We start from the raw sequence: 14,042 nt of genomic DNA on the forward strand, positions 1-14,042 counted from the left end.
CAAAAGACACATTTCAAAGTCAGTGCTCAGCCTCTCCTGCCAGAGCCCCAGCTCTGAGCTGTTCCCTTGGCAGGAGAAAGACATTTCTTATGACTAAGAGTACTCATCTAGGTGGTGATCACTGGGATGAAGACTCGGAGCTGGCCCCCTGCTGCCCAGAGCTCACCTCTTTGAGCTTTACAGGACACAGATGGGAAGGTCTGTTCTTGACAGGGTCATGGCACCAAGTACAACTCTGTTTTGTTTCCTGTTTTGAGACAGGGTCTCACTGTATCCCAGGCCAGCCTTAAACTCCCTATGTCCCAAAGATGACCTTGAATTTCAGATCTTCCTGTCTCTGCCTAGTGAATACAGGCATGGATCACTCCACCCAATGTGTGCAGTGCTGTGAATTGAGCCCAGGATTTGTGCTTGCTAGGCAAAGCATCTGAGCTACACCTCTAGCCCTACGATATACTCCTGTCACTCAGCCTCAGGTCATGCCTACCTTCCTGGGGCTGAGGTGACAAGGTGACAGGACCCAGAGGTGGAACTCAAATGACTTGAAGCACTTCTGATAGCCTAGGACAAGGCTATGAATAAGCTGGGATGGGGGTTGGCAGTGCCATAGGGTGACTGGCTTCCAGAACATGGTACCTACTATTGTTCTGAGGTCAACGCTTTCAGGCAGAGAAAGCTACTGTGAGCCTGCACTACGGCTGTTGTTTCCTGCACATGGAAAGCACCATGCTACCTTTACATGTGCCTCCTACACTGTCACTGATACAAATGCCCACTGTTTCCCAGACCAAGTTCCAGCGCTGGTCTCTGCTTCCCCAATGTTTGCCTGTTTGTTGGTTCTGCAGAGATTGGCTTTCAGGACATATTCAGGTCTCCCTGATAGCCCATGCAGACACTCACACTAAATCTTCCAGAAAGGTAAACTGGCTGCTTGATGTGGACACAAATGAAGCTTCACAAAACAGTCTGTACGCTTATATGTACAGAAAGTCTAATAAAGAAGGCACACTCTGAACTGCAGTTAAGCCCATATCCACAAGTAAATCCTGAGGAAATCATTATGGAGAGTGAAGATACATAGTCAGGGGCGTTTGTGTCAACAGAAAGTGGAAAAAGATGAAAATGTACGCCAACATTCAGCCTCAGTTAAATGTCATCAAAATAAATAAGGGAGTTCTGCCATTCCTCAGCACTTGGAAATCAAAAGACCTGTTTGAACTCGGACAAAAATACTGTCATAAATGATATTGGACACAACTTATCTTGTTTTATTTTTGAGACAGTCAGAGGTAGCCTAGGCTAGATCTGAATTCACTAAGTAGCTGAGATTTGCCTTCAACTACTGATTTGCCTACTTCTACCTCCTAAGGGTTGGGATTTCCATCTGGGTAATCCACCACACACATCTTGTCATATCATTTAATACTGCTAACTCCCTAGAGTTGTTTGCAATAATATCTACCTTGATAGGCTTACATCAGAGTCCTTAATATGACAAAATAAGCGCTCCAGGAATACTGCTTTGCTTGCCAGTATAAGGAAGTGAGGTTAGCTCTGGCTTGGTTTATTGAACATGCTCTTGCCCCTTCTATATGAAAGCCAAAATGAGGAGAAACTACAGGAGTTAAAGTGTAAACAATAATCACCCTGTGTTCCTCTTGGTTGGAAGAGCCACTACTCAGGTAAATTAAGACAACATAAAAATGCCAAATCTCTTTTTTAGCCTAGGGATGTAGCAGATGATATTGCACTACTATTTCAATTACATTGATCCTGAGTTGACTTTTCATTGAGCTTACCTTCCCATATACTGAGATAAGATAAGGGGCAAAGCAGCCTCAGAGGCATGTGGACAGTAGAGGGAGATCAGGCAGACTTAGGCCCCAGAGGAGCCAATGGCATAGCTGTTCCCTGAGGTTCAGGCTAATGGCATCCTGTCACTGCCTGCCTGCTCAGGGAGACCTTACTCACCTTATAGCCCAGGCGAGCTGCTCGCTGTAGGAGGGTCTCACCAGCATTTTTGTTTACTATGAGTCTCCGAGCCTCTGGGGGAATCTGTCGGCCAGTGGGTGACTCTGAGGCCTCTTCTGGGCCAGCACTTCGGTACTTGGAGGGTGTACATGGTTCTGTGGGCTTCACTGGAGTGGGAGATTTAGAAGATCGTGTCCTCTGCTGGCTCCAATGACCTTTGCTCTGGAAAGAAGAAATGAAGCTCTAGGTCAGGCCAGGCAGCATACCCAGTTCATCATGGCCATACCATTTGGCTGCCAAAGCCACCTCACGACATCTGTTTTCATGCTGTGCTTTACTGACAGCAAGCCAAGTGGCCCAGTGTCGAGATGGAGACTGGAGGCTAGGCTAGTCACTAGCTATGCGAGGTTATTTTCAAAGTGAAGAAAGCTTCTACATTTCCATGAGTGGATATTTATAAGATCCTCAGCCCCATAAAGCATGGCATGACAAGAGGACTGAAAATTGGGCAGAGACGGTCCATCTTCTCTAAAGCACTTGACAAGCCTCTTCTACCTGCTGTTGAGGTTTTGGATAAGCAATGTCTGTAAGTAATGCGAAGAACAAAGAAACACAAGAGACTGAAGTATGACTAGTCACAATTTTCAATACCTTCACTCTTATATAAACCTGCCCCATATCCAATCTCGCAGGCTTCTCCCATCTTTCATCATACCACAGCCTAAGATTATATTCAGGCCCACCCAGGGCAGTGGCCTATGGGCTCCGGAACCAGACAGGGCTGGGTTTGAAGTCTGCTCCTGCCATCCACTAGTTATAACACCTGAAGCACAGCCTAACTCCTCTGAGCCTTACTTTCTCCCTTAGAAGGCCTTTGAGATAACCATTATAAAGGCTATGGGCTACAAATGTTCTAAGAGTTCTGTCCTCTGAAGTGACCCATGGGTGCTTCCCTTTGCCCCCACCATAAATTGAAAGGTACACAGAAGGTTCCTATTGCTTGTTATCCTATGCTTTCCTTGGTCACTTGTACCTCAAACTCAGGTTCTAGGCAAGGAATAACTGTGTTGAAGTAACTGTATTCAAAGAACTATTGTATTCAAAAGTGGGAGCAGCCTCAGCTCCACGCAGCTGCAAGCCTAAGATATGAACAACCCCTGAGGGCTGTTAGCAGGGCTTAAGTATATCCCACATACAAGAGAGACATAATCCATTAGAAGCTAGAAAGAAGACTAAGGGGTGGCCACCATGACGGACTGAGAACCCTACCCCAACAGTCAAGCTCCTTTCCCACATGGGATAAGGCTCACCTAGGTAATAGGAGACTGCAAAGACTGGGACGTGACTTTCATCTTCTGTGGGGAAAGTGAGCAGCCCATTGGGGAGATCCATGAGGAAAGGAAAAGAGGCCTCCTGCCAACAGCCAGCATCATCACCCCTGCCGCATGTATGCACTACACTGGGAGCACATCTACCCAGTCTAGAGGTAGCTCTAACACCTGACCGCAACCTTATGCAAAACTCCACACTGGTGTCAGCTAAGCTGCGCCTCAATTTCTGGGCTCCAGAAACTATGAGACAATACATGCTTATTGCTGTGCAGAATCACTAGATTTTTGAGTGATCTGTTACACCATAATGGAGCTAACACGTGTGTTTACTCAAAACCCTCAGAGCATTGAGATTTCACTTAACCTATGTCTGCTACATTATTGTACAATGCTCTAGCCCCCTGCCCTCTTTCTGTATATCCAAAGCCTACTTAGAATCACATAGTCTGACACCTTACTTCCTTATTTTCTTGCTGCTTTCTATGGGTAAGTCGTGAATCCCCTAATAAGGTTATTTTTTTTCCTTTTTAAATGTCCTTTAGGACTGTGTCTCACTACATTGCTTAAGCTGACCTCCAACTCAGGGATCAAGCAACTTTTCTTTACCCTCTACACCTGGCTCTCTATCTAGTTCTTAAGCTCCTTAGGGGGACCGTTCACACTGTCACCTTCTCTTTTGTTGCTTCCAGCACTGACATCTGAGCTGGGTACCTTATCAATCACAATTATGTGTTACTTGATTCAAGCTTTCCATGTAGAAAGCCCTGAGCAGTCAGAAGAATTACCTAGGAAGTTACATAAAGTCAAGAAAGGAACAATAACAGACAAAACATGCAGGTCCAGGGAATCTGTGCCATCTGGTGAATCTGAAGATCATGAGAAGTCATAACCAGTTTCCATAGCAAAAGGGTACAATCCCTAGCAAGAAAGCACCAACCATGAGGATATGATACTGTTTTACCACCAAGAAGATGGAGAATACAATGGCAGGATTGGACGACACAGGGCAATGTATGTAGGTTTTTGCTAAACTAAGCCAGGCTCTAAAGGGTAAGTTTCTTTCTGGAGGCCAGGCTGCTAGAGCAGGCAAGAAGGCTGCCTGGGAGGGGGAGGAATGAGAACAAGTAGGAGGACCCGTTCCCCCTCCTCTTCCCCCTGGCTCCGAGCCTCTGTGGGAAGAAGCCCTTGGCCAATGCCCTGCTTTAGTGATGCAGGAGCGTCCCCCAACCCTCCCCCTGCCTTGCTTCCTACTACAAAGCCCCATGCCATGGGGGCAACTGGAGCAGGTGGTGATGACTGGGAGAGAAAGAAAGGCGGGAGGGAGGAAGGGAGGCCCTGGGGAGAGACAAAACCCTCTCCAGGAGAACGTTTTAGCAGACACTCGCCAGACAGAACAACCAGACAGAGGCATAAGAGTGTGCTGCTGAGTGTCAAGCGGCTGGCTACCTTTGTGTGGGATGGGGCCATCTGAGTGTCCAGAAAAGAAGGGGAGGAGAGGGCAGGATCCTGGGACCTCTTCCCTCTCTCAGAATTGCTTAAAGGTGGCAGTGTTTTCTGCCTACTTACCCACTTGCCAGGGATGTCCCAGAAATAGGCAGAAAGCACCTATTGAAGATGGCAAGGCACACTGACAACCAGGGCTCCTCCTGAGGCAGACAAATTTGTTTCACATCCTGATACTGGCAAGCAAGACCATTGAGTCACCTCACACAAGTCCTTTAAATGACTACAATCCACGTGCCTACCTCTAAGAAGCACTCAGGGATTGAGAATGACAACAGGGAGCCTGGGGAGATGGCTCAGTGGGTAAAAGCAATTGCCATACAAGCATGAGGACCCGAGTTTGAATTCCCAGAACCCATACAAAGCTGGAGTTGTTGTACAAGTGCCTATAAACCCAGAGCTCTGGGGTAAGGTGGGAGGTGGATACAGAGGAATCGACAGAAAATTTTATGCTACTTCATCCTGTATATGTAGCAGGAAAACAACAAAGAGAATTTCTCAAACAAGGTAGAAGGTAAAGACCTACAATCAAGGTTGCCCTCTGACCTCCACACTTGTGCTGTGGCATGAGCCTGCATTTATATACCTGAATGTGCGTACACACATGATACAGGAACACACATGAAGTAAAGACTGACAACAGGAAAGAAGCTCTTCATGCAGAGCAGGTTTCTGTACTCTTCAGTGGGCTCCTATCTTTCTCATAATCTACGGGTTACAGGGAATGGAATCCTGCCACGCCAGGCCAGCTAATCATGCTGTACTTCTTGTTCTCTCATTTCTGTCTCTGCCTGAAGTGCAAGGAGGCATACCAACCCTGAGAGAACACTTTACCGCTATGAAAGCCTGTCACAGCCATTGCCTCCTTTGTTCCCCACAAGCACCCTTGTGAGACAGAAAGGACTAGAAGCATCAGCTCCATTTTTAAAGATGAGCAAATAGACTTGAGTGCCTTGTGTAAGCTGCAACAAGGATTCATGAGGGAGGAAGGAGGAAGGGGTGGGGGAAGACAAGCATCCACCCTTTCTTTGCTAGTACCATTCAGGAATTCCTACTTAAAAACTAGACAGAAGGGTAGGAATTGTAACTAACCAACATGGCCTTTTGATTTTGGGTTGTCAGTGACAGATGCCTACCTATCATAGGTACATACTGGACCTTCACCTCCTTCAAATGTAAAACGCACCCATCATGAGGACTGTCTTATTTTTTCTTTACTGGTACCCTGAAGAATCTGATACCAACACCAGTTGTCATGAACATCAGAACCAAATGAACTGGTGATTTTGAAAAAAGATTCAAAGAATGCTTGCCTGCCTAACTGGTGAGTACCCAATCTAGGCTTCCTCATGAGGCAAAGGAACAGGGTTCAGGGTAGGGAAAACAGCTAACCTGGACCCTCAAGAAACCTTGGTCTAGGGGCTGGAGAGATGGCTCAGTGGTTAAGAGCACTGGCTGCTCTTCCAGAGGTCCTGAGTTGAATTCCCAATAACCACATGGTGGCTCACAACCATCTGTAGTGAGATCTGTTGCCCTCTTCTGGCATGCAGGCATACATGGAGGCAGAGTGTTGTATACATAATAAATGAATAAATCTTTTTAAAAAAAGGAAAAAAGAAAAAAAAAAAGAAACCTTGGTCTGTTCAACAAAATCCTGGTTTCTATGAGGTGTAGTCTACCTTGATTGTCTCAGAAAGCTCCATGACTGGTGTCTGGTGAGTTAAGCTCAGACAAAAGCTTCTCGATTAGATGCTAACAATCTATGCAGGCTAGCACCCTGCCATAGGCTTTAACCACACCTTAACTCAAAAGACACAAAGGTGGCTGGGGCAAAGACATCAGGGGTGAAACCATATAGTTACCTATAACTTTAGTCTCCACTTCTCGAATCTGTCCCAAGCCTTCTAGAACTAGTTTAGAATACTTTTTTTTTTTTTTTTTTTTTTTTTGGTTTTTCGAGACAGGGTTTCTCTGTGGTTTTGGAGCCTGTCCTGGAACTAGCTCTGTAGACCAGGCTGGTCTTGAACTCACAGAGATCCTCCTGCCTCTGCCTCCCGAGTGCTGGGATTAAAGGCGTGTGCCACCATCGCCGGCTAGAATACTTTCATACACAGTAGCTGACCTTCCTTATCTATGTGTTCCCTTCACCCTCACTGAGGAAATTACTGCCAGAGGGACCTGGTAGAAAGTTGGCCTTTCTAGCCCATATCCCCCCCCATGTTGATCTCTTTGGTGGCCACGCACCCTTGCCTCTTCTGAGACGTTTGCCATGTGCTTGGTCTTGCACTTTCGTTTTCCTGATGGCTTTTCTGAATTTTCAAGGCAGGCTGGTTCCTCCAGGTTATTTGGGAGGAAACCGTTTGGTGAGTCCGAGATCCCCTGGGCTTTGCTGGACAAGAGAAGGTTCCTGTTCCTGAGGCAGTGCTCTGAACTTTGGGAGGAAGTCTTCTGCTTACGGGCCTTTGAATCTGAACAAGAAACAGGAAAGAATGACTGTAAGAGAAATGGAATACCATCCTTTAGAGTGCTTCGCCACACAAATCCCTCCTCTACCCGTAGGAGAGTTTCCAGCCCTGCCAGCAGGGGGCAGCCCAACTGGCTAGCCCCCAAAATGTGGGTCATTTAAAAACCGCTCTCCCCATCATAGCCCAGAGCAAACCAGAATCTCTTTTCAGCCTTTTCTCGATCCTCTTTCTTTCTCCAAAATGAAAATCAATTTAGCAGTTTGCTGAATAGTCAAGTACAGTGGGGATGTAAAATCAAAGTAGAAGCTGACTTTATGGTCTCAGTTCTCCTCATCCAACTGTTTGTCACTCTCTGAAGACACCAAGATCAACGCAACAGAAACTCCCCAGTCCAGAAGATGCTATGGGCCTACTTAACTTATATGAATGGCAGAAAGCTACTACCTTCCTTGATTGGAAATCAAGTCATTGGTATCACTGGTACAAGGCAACATGTGTCTAGAATTGTAATTTCAAAAAGGCCTGCTACAAACTCCACTAGCAAGAGCCTCACACCATAGGACCTGCCCTAAACCTCTTGTGTAGGTGACATAAAACATTCGCTTGTACTCACAATAGAGTTGTGTGGCTTGTATGTGTGAATGCATATGTATGCAGTTGTGTGAGTATGGACACTTGTGTGCTACAGTGAGCACATGGAGGTCAGAGGCCAACATCAGGTTTCAGTTCTCTGCTTCCACCTTGTATTTTGGCAAGGAGGTCTCTCTTGTTTGTTGCTGCACTATGTAACAGGTCAACCTTGAACTCAACATGTAGCCAATGGCTCTGCCTTTCTCATTCTCCTGCCTCCACCTCCTTCCTGGAATTACAGGCATATTCCACCCCAGCCAGATTATGTAGTACTGGCAATTAAACCCAATCCTTTGTGCTTTATAAGCAAGCATCCTAACCAATTAAAAACTAGTACATTTGCCGGGCGGTGGTGGTGCACATCTTTAATCCTAGCACTTGGGAGGCAGAGGCAGGAGGATCTCTGTGAGTTCGAGACCAGCCTGGTCTACAAGAGCTAGTTCCAGGACAGGCTCCAAAACCACAGAGAAACCCTGTCTCAAAAAAACAAAAAAAAAAAAAAAAAACAAAACAAAACAAAAAAACTAGTACATTCTTATCCCTGGCTTACCATTAACTATGCAATGGAATAGAAGCAATCCATAATCTCTTTGAACCTCATTTTTCATATCTATAAATGGGGAGAATATATTTCAAGTCCCAGAAATGGTAGCAGAATTGAGGTGATACAAGCAAAATTTTCCATAAAGTGTTATAAAGATTAAGGCATTAATATATGACTTTGGTGCAAGACTGAACACTGAGCCTAGCACACAAAAGATCAACAAGGCTATGAACTAACTGTAACCTCAGTTTCTACCACCTGTGAAATGAAGGGATTGAAATCCCAGAGTTCTCAACTTACCCCCACCCCAAACTTGACATGGACTCTCATATGTGAAATTGTCAAGGGCAGATGCAGATGGAGCTCTGTGAGTTTGAGGACAGCCTGGTCTACAAAGCGAGTTTCAGAACAGCAAGGGCTATATGTAGAGAGACCCTGTCTCAAAAACAACAATAACAATGACAAAAAGGAATGAAGAATTGGCTATAGCTTATGCATATAAGAAAGAAGCCCTAGCTGTTCTCCTAGCCCCTTTTCCACCTAGTATATTAGTGGGTCCTCACAGTATATCCAAAACTACTTGTGGCTTTAACTGAGAAACCAGATTTTACATATTTCAAGTTTTTCTGTTGCCTTTAGAAAACTACTACTTTTCATTTTAGTTTATGAGCAAAGGCATCCCAGGTATGGCAGCCAATGTCCTCCTTATTTGTTTTAAGACAGGATCTCACTATGTAACCCAGGGTGGCTTCAAACTCACTGTCCTCTTACCTCAACCTCCTGAGTGCTTGATAATGGGCTTATACCACCACACCTGGTTGTTCTTTCTTTTTTTTAATTTATTTATTATGTATACAGTGCATGGATACATAATATACATATATGTACTATGTGTATACCTGCAGGTCAGTAGAGAGCACCAGATCTCATTATATATGGTTGTGAGCCACCACGTGGTTGCTGGGAATTGAACTCAGGACCTCTGGAAGAGCAGCCAGTGTGCTTAACCTCTGAACCAGCTCTCCAGCCCCACCCCCTTTTAAAACCCAAGATTACAAAAGAAAGAACTCCAAAGACTTGACTCTTTCAAGCCAACCAAAACTCCCTAGTACAACAGTGACCCATGCCAAGAAAGTCACCATGGCATAAACCACAGTTTCAGATGTCTATAAGAAGGTGGAAGGCAGGGGTTTCCAAGTCCTCAGTTTACCGGTAGGCTAGTCTGAATTCATTCCTTCTAGATTTGAAGCCACATACTGGTGAAGGGTATGAATGTCACTGTGCCTGCAGCTTCCCAGCTGAATTCACAACAGGGATAGCAGCGCCATGGCCAACCTTACCTGCTCTCCCTTTCCGACGTTGCTCTTCTTCTTGTTCTGTCAAGTACTCTCCAGTCTGGTATTTTCGGCTCTTCTGTCGTCTCCGTTTCCTTCTCTTCACCAGGCCCTCTTCCTCATCTTCGTCCTCCTCTTCATTGGTGTCCCACATTTGCCGGGCAGCCTCTGTCCTCCAGGGCATCTCTCGGGCTCGCCACAGATGTCTGCGGCCTTGGCTCAGCAGGGTCTTGTCCTGGGCATGATGGCTGCGGTACTGGGTATCCCTTTGGGTCTTTCTCACCTTTCTTCTCTTAGCTGGGGTAGGAGCCACCTCCTCCTCTTCCTCTGTAGGGAAGACCTCCTGGTTTCCCATGTCACCGTCTGCCATACCAGCAAAGGAGCTACAGATGCTTCCTATGAATGAAATATACAGAAGGCTTTCAGGTGTTTCTTCAAGGGATTAAGTACGGTATTGATACAACTGTCCTGGAGTAGGATTTCACAGAGTTCAAGTTCAGGCTTTGTCAGTTTTTAGTGGTATATTTACAGGACAGTCTTTTATGCTTAAGTACTTACTTTATAGAGTACAAAATACCATACGATTCTGAAGTAATAAAAACCATCCTTACTCATCCATGGCACAGTGTTTCCTGAATTCATTTCACAAACTCTTGCCTAGTGTTTACCAGGAGCTAAACATAGCTAAAGGGCAGGAGCGAACTACAGTTCTCTGTTGTTTGGTAAAGACCATCTGAGCTGAAGGCAAGGGTTAGGTAAGGAAGCCTGGTGTTACAACTTAGGAACCAACAACTCTGTGATTCACCATTATGGCCAACAGAGCTACCCTGGCCAAGCAGAATCATCACAAAAGAAGAGTATCTCTAAGAGGGAAGCAAGGAGTCCCGTTCCTAGGGACATAGCCTGACTCAGGCATGTCCCAGTAGAACACAGCAGGCCCGCTTCCATTAAACTGATCCCACCCCCTACAGCATAGCCAGAAGTTCAAGGGTGGAGTTTTCTTTCTCGTCCATCTGCCCATCCACTGCAGCTGTTCCTTGCAGCTGGGAGAGCACACCCCCTCCACTCCTGATCACCCGGGGACAAACAGCATCTTTCCTACTCTGCTGGGCCACCTTGCCAAGAGGCTGTTTTCTCTCTTCTCACTTACCCTTAACTCTGCTAACAATAAAAGCACAATTCTAAAAATTGGTCTAGTTTTACACTACAGGAGATCTAGCAGCTTCCTTAGAAACACCACCACCATGTTTCTCCCAAAGCCCAGCTGTTAACGCAACAATCCCTAGAGCCCAGTGAGGTCAGCGGAAGACAGCAATGGTTGGAGGGAAAAAGGCATCCTTGACCAAAGCTTCAAGTTGGTCAGAGTGTTTAAAGATAGCAAGTATCCCACTAAACTTTGCAATTATATGGACCAGGCAGGGAACAGTGTGTTCCAGTTAATCTAATATTATGGTTAATACAGAATCACCATAGAGATCACACAGAAATCACCAACTTCCAAAGAATCAAATACAGCTCAATGTGTTTAACACAAAAATGGGACTGGCCATAATGTAATCATTCTTTGATGATTCAGAAGACACTTCAGGACTTTGTGAGGCCTCCGGGTCATCATTATAAGCCCCAATTACTACAGAGCTCGCCATGTGCTGGGGTGCCAGTTAAGGAGATGTCAGATCATTGACTATATTGGGTCATGTTTCTCCATTCCTTCCAATTTGCATGGAAATCTGGGTGAATGCAGGCAACCATCTCTGTCCTGTGTGCCAACAGAGAGCCAGCAGAGAGCTAGCAGAAAAGAGCACGAACTGGAAATGACTATCTTCTTTAGACCCTAGATGAGTTCAGTGGATCAAAAGTGATAGTGCCTGCCCAGAACACTCAATGCCTTTCCACCTTTCTCCTCTTAGTTGCAGTGGGAAGCACCTCCTCCTCTTGCTCAAGGGAAGACCCCCTGGCTTCCCATATCACAGTCTGCCATACCATCAAAGGAGCTACAGATCCATCTCATGATCACTGATAATCTCATCACCCTATGTGATAGTTATTATCAAAACTTTCTGAGTGGCAGGGGCCTTTCTTCTTTCCATCACTGGCTTTTTTTTTTCAAGACAGGGTTTCCCTGTAGCTTTTGGAGCCTATCCTGGACTAGCTCTAGCTCTTGTAGACCAGGCTGGCCTCAAACTCACAGAGATCTGCCTGCCTCTGCCTCCTGAGTGCTGGGATTAAAGGCGTGCGCCACCACCACTGCCCGGCTCCCATCACTGGCTCTTAACAAGAGATAATGCCAAATCTCTAATCTAACAAAGCTAAGAAAACCACCTAAAATTGTAGGTGATCCCTCTGCCCACACCCAGGACTCTCTTGTCCCTGCAAGGAGCCTGTCATTTTAGCACAGGGAAGCAAAATTCCAACCGTCTACTTTGTACCAAGGACGCCAAGGCAAGATTTTACTCTTAGTCTTACTCACCAGACTGACTACGTGTCCGAGTGCTCAGAACCACAGGGATGAAGTCACGGAAACTGCTCTTTGCTTTCTTTTCCAAGGAACCTAGAGTGATGTGTGGTTTAGGGGCAGAAGGCAGAAATATCACAATTAGAAATCTATAAACTAGAAAGCCCACATGGGATGTTCAAATGAGAAAACCAAAAGGTTAGTGTTGGCCCTGCAGTTACCCTGGCTTAACCCAACTAACCCTCCTTATGCCACCATCACTACCCATTTCTTTGGGAATGGTAGTTTTAAAAATTGGGAGCTAGGTCATTTTTACTGGCACCAATAAAGGCAATGTATCCAATCAACTCAACAGCATACCCCAAAGTAGCATATCTGTTTACATAACTCAAAGGTTAACTTAACTTTGTTCGTTACATTCTAACTGAGCTGTAGCAAGTTAAGGCAGGAAGAGGTAGACAAACGGAAACAAGTATACAAGAACAAAGTAGAAGAGGTAGGTCATGTCCAGTGAGCAAGATCATGAACGTGGACTATTGTAGCCAGGATTGCCTGGGTCATCTCCCATGAAAGCACTCAGGGACCATTCACAACAGAGTATACAGGTCAAGCATACCCCACACTCAACCCAAACATTCTGGGTATCCTTAAATGATTAAAAAAGGGCTTGAGACATCTGTAAACCTTTCTAACAAGCGAGCTAGTCAGCTCTTGGTTTTTAACCTTTTTAGAATGGGAGTTTTCCAACATAACAAAAGGTAGAGAAAACAGTGTTATGAATCCCAATTCTGCTGTTTTTGTCTAAGTATTCTTAGAGCTGCTTCTTCTTTGAGTCTTAATCCCACCTCATGGAAATGGGTTAGTGACTCTATTGTAGAACTTCTATCTGTTTACAAGTCACCTTATTCAATGTTAAGACTTCAGAATGTGTGGTACTCTAATGCATTAGGCCAGAACACATCCATCCTCCTCGGCTGTTGACTTCAGAGGTTCCAATTCTATCTCTACTCCACAGCAGAGAAGGATTCATTTTCTACTCAATCTTTCAACTACTCTCTCCCCACCAAAATTCCACTGGCTCCCTGGGGAGCTTAGGCTACAAGGTCATGCATAGCCTTTGGGGTACCTTCCTCATGACCGTCAGCTCGTTTTCCTGGAGGCTGGGACTCTGGCTTTGTTGGCTTCAGGTGCTTGTGCTTTCCCCTGACTCCATTGTGCTCTTTTCCTGAATCTGAAGCCCCTCTGGGACTTTTAGCGGTGGGTTCCTGGGGGTCTCCAGGCAGCTTCCGGCACTATGAAAAAGTAGAAAGAGTCAGATCTAAGGTCAGGTTTGCTTCTTAAGAATGTTCTCCCACAGTTATGTGCCTGCTGCTCACGCATGGATATGAACTTCTTAGAGTTAAGACTGGGGATGTTTGTGTCACAGCAATATAGGACCCAGTGGGCTATAAGGGTTCCCTTGGACTGAGTCAAATGACCTTGCTGGTCCCTTCAGGCATCCATATAATTTTAAAGATGTCTACAAAAATCTGTATTCATGGCCCCTGAACACACATCCAAAGTTGTTTTAAAAGGTCCAAAGTCAGGACCCATACTGTGTATACCTGTAGACAAGTAAGAGATAGGAATTAAAGAAAAATGCCTCTTCCGCAAGTTGGACAGCAACATCACTGTGAAGAGTATTACTATCAATTAAAAATAATTCTGAGAACTGTCAAGAAAAATTTTTCTCATGTACCAGTTAAGGCCAGAAAATGGATTTAACTACAGCAAGGAGAGGAACATTACATAGATGTGATTCCCATCTCC

The 14,042-nt window shown here is 45.4% G+C and overlaps 1 protein-coding gene across 5 annotated transcripts in view; it reads right to left on the reverse strand.

Annotated features, from left to right (window-relative positions):
• The window catches only part of Bcorl1 (BCL6 corepressor like 1), a 66,172-nt gene that overhangs the window by 16,470 nt on the left and 35,660 nt on the right, over nucleotides 1–14,042 (reverse strand). For all 5 annotated transcript variants that reach the window (XM_050123966.1, XM_050123970.1, XM_050123965.1 and 2 more), the window contains 5 exons: nucleotides 13,360–13,525; nucleotides 12,249–12,329; nucleotides 9,785–10,174; nucleotides 7,050–7,273; nucleotides 1,972–2,193 (listed from right to left, as the gene is read on the reverse strand). In XM_050123966.1, coding sequence (XP_049979923.1) covers nucleotides 1,972–2,193; nucleotides 7,050–7,273; nucleotides 9,785–10,174; nucleotides 12,249–12,329; nucleotides 13,360–13,525 — 1,083 coding nt within the window. The remainder of the gene's footprint in view (nucleotides 1–1,971; nucleotides 2,194–7,049; nucleotides 7,274–9,784; nucleotides 10,175–12,248; nucleotides 12,330–13,359; nucleotides 13,526–14,042) is intronic.

Source organism: Alexandromys fortis, unplaced genomic scaffold, assembly GCF_014885135.2.
Source record: "Alexandromys fortis isolate MF-2015 unplaced genomic scaffold, M_Fortis_MF-2015_v1.1 scaffold_224, whole genome shotgun sequence".
In the NCBI taxonomy this organism is placed as follows: Eukaryota; Metazoa; Chordata; class Mammalia; order Rodentia; family Cricetidae; genus Alexandromys; species Alexandromys fortis.